Below are 6413 nucleotides of genomic sequence, written 5' to 3'. Positions count from 1 at the left end.
AGGGATGGGGACTCCACCCCTGCCCTGGGCAGAGGTGCCAGTGTCACTTGTTCCTGAGCATGGATCGGGTGTTTTGGGGACTCCTAAAGGGGCTCTGAGAGAGCTGGAGACACTTTGGACAACGGCCTGGAGCGACAAGACAAGAAGAAATGGCTTAAAACTGACTGGTACTCCCACAAATGAAAAGCCCACAGATTAAAACACTTTACACCTTTATTTTTGCTTTATAAAACGTTTGATTATGTTCAGTATTTGATGCCTTCTTGCACACACTTGTGGTTTTTTCTCCACTATTTCCCTTCTTGTATATACATATTATTTCCATCCCTTGAAATGGGATGGAAATAGAAAAAAATAAGAAAAAAAAGAAAGGAAATAAATGAGAAATGGGAAAGGGAAATAAAATCTGCACAGGAAATGATAACCCAAACAAATCCTGTCCCTGCACACTCGGCGCTTGTCGGGGTTAAATCCATGTATATTTAACACGTATATCTAATATGCCAAACTCTGAAAAAAAAAAAAAAAGTTTTAAAAATTACCATTAAGGGACGAGGCCACATTTAGCAGAGCCCAAAGCGGCGCTTTTCCCCCCAAAGCATCCCCCGCTGCCATTACCCCGCAGCCCACTAGAGGGCGGTTTCCTCCAGCGGGAGCTGGCCGCGGCGCAGGGAGGGAGGGAGGGAGGGAGGGAGGGGATCCGGAGTGTGTTTTCCAGCATTCCCCGGGCAGGAGGAGCGCCCAAAATTCCCGGGGGGAGTGGCAGAGAAGGAGGGGGGGACACGGAGGGGACACACGGGGGACGCGCGTCCCCCTCGGGCTCCCCCCTGCGCCGCGCGCCTCGCCCCGCCCACCCGGCGATGACGTCACCCGTATGCAAATGAGCGACATGGGGGAGCGGGGGCCCGGCGCGCGGCCGGGCTCAGTCTCGCGCCGCGGAGCGCGCGCGCGCCCCCCCCCCCTTCCCCTCTTTCCCTTTTCCCTTTTCCCGCCTCCTTCCCTCATTTCCCCCCCCTTCATCCCGTGGACATGGCACGGCCACCTTAAAGCGCCGCGCCGCCCCCTCCTCCCCCGATCGCCGGGGCCGCTATGAGTCAGGTGAGTGTGTTTTTATACGGAGTGTGTGTGCGGGGGAGAACTTTTGGATGTTGGGGGGGGGAACTGTGCTGCAGTGGGGCGGGGGGGATTGTGCTGGGTGCTCCCCCCCCCATCCCAAATGGCGGTGCTGGATGTGGGGGGATCGCGGTGACGGTGGGGGAGTGGGAGGAAGGCAGCGGGCTGAGTGCGAGCCTTCCTCTCCATCCTCCTCGTCCTCCCGCAGCCCCCCTGACGCCCCCTCCTCTCTGTGTTCCAGGTGTGAAGCCCCCGCCGGGAGGAGGTCGTTCCCCTCGCTGGCTGCAGCCCTGACGCTGGGATTTTCCTTTTTTTTGGCTTTTTTTTTTTTTCGGCCCCACCACCTCCCTCCTTCCCTCCCTCGCTCCCTCCCTCCAGGAATCCAGCGCTGCACCGGAGCCAGAAGAGAGGGAGCAAAACCCAGCCCAGGCCGAGAGCCGCGTCCAGAAACCAAACCCGCCCTTCGCGTCGCAAAGGAGAATTTTTTTTTTTAATCCTTATTATTATTATTTTTATTTTTAATTCCCCTGACCCGAGCACGGTGGCGGCAGCAGGGAGGCTGTCCCGGTTATTTATTCTCTCCCCGCAGAGCTGTCCCTCCGGCTCACCATGATGTTCCGAGACCAGGTTGGCGTGCTGGCCGGGTGGTTCAAGGGCTGGAACGAGTGCGAGCAGACTGTTGCGCTGCTCTCCCTGCTCAAACGCGTCAGCCGGACCCAGGCTCGCTTCCTCCAGCTCTGCCTCGAGCATTCCCTGGCAGACTGCACCGAGCTCCACATCCTCGAAGGGGAGGCCAACAACCCCGGTGAGTGCTGGCGAGCCTTCTCGGGCGGTGCTCTAATGCCGTCGAAATTTAAAAAAAAAAAAAAAAAAAAATACACCCGAGAAACGGGTGCGGTTTGGGAGCCGGGGGGCTCCTCCAGCTCGGTTCTCTGCTCGCGTTTTATTTTCCAAACGGGGTTTGGCTTATTTCAGTTTGGTTTTTCGCAGCAAACTACTCCGCTCCATGGCGTGGTGTAACTACGGTAGCATGAATGATTGGTGGGTTTTTTTTTCCTTTCCCCCCTGTGCCCCCCCTTCCTCCTTCCATGCAGTTTCCTGTGAAATAAGTAAGTCAGGTCACGTAGAGTCTGGATTTTCTAGGCTTCTTTTGGGCAACGTGGCTTGCTTTGCTCTCTGCAACATGCAGAAGCAGCCCATCGCTACCTCAGACGAACTGTTATTGTATAAAGGTCTGGGCAACTGGGTTATCCTATTTTTTTTTTTTCCTGTTAAATGTGGCAATTCCTATTTCATCATTCAGATCCTGTTTGGACGCATTTTTTTTCCTGCAGCTCTGAATACCCCCTTGTGTTTCAGCAGAGCTCTGAGAAAATATGAGTGGACTGTTTCATGTTACTGAGCGTGTAGGGTGCAGGACAGCAAATGTGCGTGGCTACCGAAAGTGTATTTTTCTTTTATTTATTTGCCATTACAAGTTGCTCAACTCCTCCAAAGTAAATGGGAGCTGGGGCAGGATGGGAATGGCACAGGCGCTGTGCGAATTGCGCCGTGTGTTCCCGTGTTTATTTATGGGGGGTGTGTTACAGATGCGTGTGTTCCTAAGCGTGGATGTACACAGGGATGCAAGTTGCTTAAAGCAGAGTTTTTGTAACACAGAAGGCCAGCGGGGAAGGTGAAATGTCATTTAGTTGCGCAGTTCTGTTTCTCCAACACCTCTCAAAAAAAAAAAAAAAAATCCCAAACCAAAAAAATCCCATAAAAAGCAAAGCAAACACCCCAATTCCTAAGCACCAAGGCTGGAAGCTCTCGGGTGTCGGGCTGTGCGTGGCAGAGCGGTGCGGGGAGCGGCCGGCTGCATTCCGTGATGGATGGATGGATGGAAATCCTGCGGCCAGATCCCGAACAGAGCCCCCGGTGTGGACGGGGCGGGAGGAATGCAGGGTCCTTCCTTCTCCAGCTGTTCCCTATTAGAGCACCGAGCCGGCAGGATTTGGCAGCTGCCTGCGCTGCCATTTGATGACAAGGTCCAGCGCAGCGCCGTGTTCCACCGAGGACGGATTTAAGTCCTTCTGCAGGAAGCCGAGCCTGGAGCTGCTCCGGCGCACAGGGAGCGGGGCTGGAATTGGCCGTTCCCTTATATAGCTCGCAGGAATGAGAGGGAGGAATGCTGCCGAGTGCGTCTGGGTGCAGTGCTGCTGCTGCTGCTTTTATAAACAGCTGAAGGGATGAACCTCATCCATCCCTTTGGGTGGGGAGGCCCCGGGGGGGGCCGGGAGGGAACACATTCTCCAAACTCGGCTGCTCCTGGATAAATCTGCAGCTTCCCGTGCCAGCTTCAGCACAGCTTTGCTGTGATTCCCTCTGCGAGTTGGTGTGAGCTATATATTTTTAAATTTTTTTTTTTTTTTATCAGCGTCTCAGCTTTTCATTCTGGGTTTGGCAGTAGCTGTGTCCCCTCAGTTGGCCAGGGCATTGGAGGGGGGTGATTTGCCTCCTGCCATCAGGAAAGGCAAATTGTGAAGGAAAACAAGGTTCTGAAGAGGTCCTGGCCACAGAATCACGTAGGGCCGCCTGTGTGGTGGCATTTTGTCGGTGTGAGGCTGGGTGCAGACCAGCCTTGGGCCCTTCCCATCTCCACTCGTGCGAGCAATCCCTGCCTGCCCCTGTAATCCCGGTGACCTTGCTTGGCGCGAGGGTTTCTCCTGCGTGCAGGGCTTGGCACCCAGCCCCTGCCTGGCCCTGGCTGCCTTGGTGGAGCTGCCTCAGCTCTCCCTGGCCTGCCTTCCAAAAGTGATCTCTTCCTCCAGGGCATTTGTAACTCCAGTGCCAAAACCTGGATCCACTGAGTTCCTCTTTCTCACTGAGCATCCCCTCTGCATGGCTTTCCCTTGGGATGGATGGATCCATGCATCCTGGCAGCCCTGTCGTAGTGCAGGGAAGGTTAGCTGAGATTTGTAACCAGGCTCAATTAGGAAATAGCTTTTAGTCTCCTGTGTTAGTGCTGCTTTCCTAAAACCACCTGTATTATTCCTTAAATCATTCCTGTTCCACGCCTGTCTGGCACTTGTCACTTGCTGGCAATGGAATCACACCAAGTCCTGAACAGCAATGTTGTCATCAAACCTTGCATTACTCGTTACTCTTTGAATCCTGGTGTTTGCATTACTAATTTGGGCTCAATTCCTTCCCAGGCTGGGGCCTGAGGTGGCTCCTGGTACATTTTCCTGGTGTTTGCTGATTTGGAAATAGTGGCTCCCTGCTTGTAGGAGCTGTAGGGCAGGGGATGTTCCCTTTCCATGAAATCCACTGACTGGGAAGGGGTGTCACCAGCTCAATGGAGCTGCTGGGCTAATGTCCTGGAGCAGGTGTTGGAATTACGCTGGGAGAACTGAGTTGTGTTGTAAGTGCAGGATGTGTTGCTTGTCCCAGCCCTGTGGGGAGATGGGAGAACTGGAATGTTACTCCTAGGTGTGATGGTCCTTAGGAGGAGGTGGCAGCCCTGCTGTGGTCCCTGGTGTATGGGCACTATCCTTGGAACTCTCATCACCAGCAGCAGAGATCAGGAGGGTCCCAAAGGGAGCCCAGAGCTCAGAGATCCTCCCTGCCTGGTGCTGCTGGGCTCGGAGCCCTCAGGTGTGTGCACCAGGAGTGGAGGAAAACCCATCTCAGCAAAGGTGTCCAGGTTGTTTCTTGCCTTGTAGACTCAAGATGAGAGGCCTGATGAATGGCAAATATGATGGAAAAACTCAAGGAAGGACATTTTTAACTGGTTAACTGCCACAGAGAAGCAAGTATATTTAGTTTGGAGGAGTTCTATCTTGGTGGTTTTTTTTTTTTCCAAGTGCGAGGGTATTTTCATGATGACAGCCAAGCTGGGCTCATCAGTACTGCAAACCCCACGTGGCTCTGCTGTGTACAGCTGTGTGTGACCCTCAGGAAGCCTTGAGGATCCTCCTGGTTCCATTATTCCCTGCCTAAGGGGTGGATGTAACCTTATTGCCAACCTCAGGTGTCTTGCAGGAAGCTTTGTTGATGTCTGGGGGCTGCAAGACCACCTGCAATCCATTGCTTGCTTGTAAAGGGAAAATAGGAGTGGGAAGCAAACATGGAAGGACATCTATAGATTCTTCATAAGGTGAAATGCACAGCTTGGGACTGTCCTACACAGTGGCTTCACTGAGCTTTAATGGTTTAAACTGGTGAAGAGTGTGGGTTGTTGCTAATTCAACTGGAGTGTGAGTGGCTTGGTCTGCTGAGAGGGAGGAGAATAAGGAAACCATCTTATCTGTGCACAGAAATAGAAAATTCAGGTATTGCACAGCACTATTTAAAGCCTGCTATAACTTCCTTCCTTCCTTCCTTCCTTCCTTCCTTCCTTCCTTCCTTCCTTCCTTCCTTCCTTCCTTCCTTCCTTCCTTCCTTCCTTCCTTCCTTCCTTCCTTCCTTCCTTCCTTCCTTCCTTCCTTCCTTCCTTCCTTCCTTCCTTCCTTCCTTCCTTCCTTCCTTCCTTCCTTCCTTCCTTCCTTCCTTCCTTCCTTCCTTCCTTCCTTCCTTCCTTCCTTCCTTCCTTCCTTCCTTCCTTCCTTCCTTCCTTCCTTCCTTCCTTCCTTCCTTCCTTCCTTCCTTCCTTCCTTCCTTCCTTCCTTCCTTCCTTCCTTCCTTCCTTCCTTCCTTCCTTCCTTCCTTCCTTCTCACTTCTCGGAGCCGTCAGGACACAGCGACCTCCTCTGAGCTTCCAGGAGAGGTCAGGCAGGAATGGGACGTGTGCTGCTCCTGGGCACCCAGGGCTGCTGGGGGTGGCTGCAGACCCAGTGTGGGGCTGTGCCCATGAAACATGGGCATTGAGAGCAGAATCTGCATTCATCCACTCCAGCATCCCTCTGCGGTTTGTTCCCAGAGCATCCCACCCCACCAGCCCTGGCTTCCTCATTCCTGCAAGGTTGGCACAAGTGCCCAAAGCCTCCTGTAGCTCCTCCAGGTGTCCAAACACCCACGTGCACTGATGGAAGCAGTGACAGCTTTACACTCTTGGCCTTAAAGGACAACATGCTTCCTCTGGCCTGTGCACAGGACATTCCCTGCTCCATGTGTTAGGGCCAAAATCTTTATTTCATTTCAGCACCTATCACAGGTATCATCAGGATGACCCAGATTCCTCATCCTGGGAAGGACTGGCCAAAGGAAGAGACAAGGGTTGCAGGGAGCTGTAATGTCTTTTAATAGACCAAGTGATGCCGCTGGAAAAAATGGCCAGGCCTGAAGGTGCACCAGCTCAAAGGAGGGCTTGTGTGCTTGTG

At 53.2% G+C, this 6413-nt stretch overlaps 1 protein-coding gene across 4 annotated transcripts in view; it reads left to right on the top strand.

The window, feature by feature from the left end:
* Positions 1 to 921: 921 nt before the first annotated feature.
* Positions 922 to 6413, top strand: part of SAMD4A (sterile alpha motif domain containing 4A) — a 102613-nt gene continuing 97121 nt past the window's right edge. For all 4 annotated transcript variants that reach the window (XM_059473470.1, XM_059473467.1, XM_059473469.1 and 1 more), the window contains exons 1-2: positions 922 to 1098; positions 1355 to 1918. In XM_059473470.1, coding sequence (XP_059329453.1) covers positions 1723 to 1918 — 196 coding nt within the window. In that variant the 5' untranslated portion in view covers positions 922 to 1098; positions 1355 to 1722. The remainder of the gene's footprint in view (positions 1099 to 1354; positions 1919 to 6413) is intronic.

This window comes from Ammospiza nelsoni, chromosome 6 (assembly GCF_027579445.1).
Source record: "Ammospiza nelsoni isolate bAmmNel1 chromosome 6, bAmmNel1.pri, whole genome shotgun sequence".
NCBI classification, from domain to species: Eukaryota; Metazoa; Chordata; class Aves; order Passeriformes; family Passerellidae; genus Ammospiza; species Ammospiza nelsoni.
Note: the sequence above shows the minus strand (reverse complement) of the source record. Positions and strands in the feature narration are given on the sequence as shown.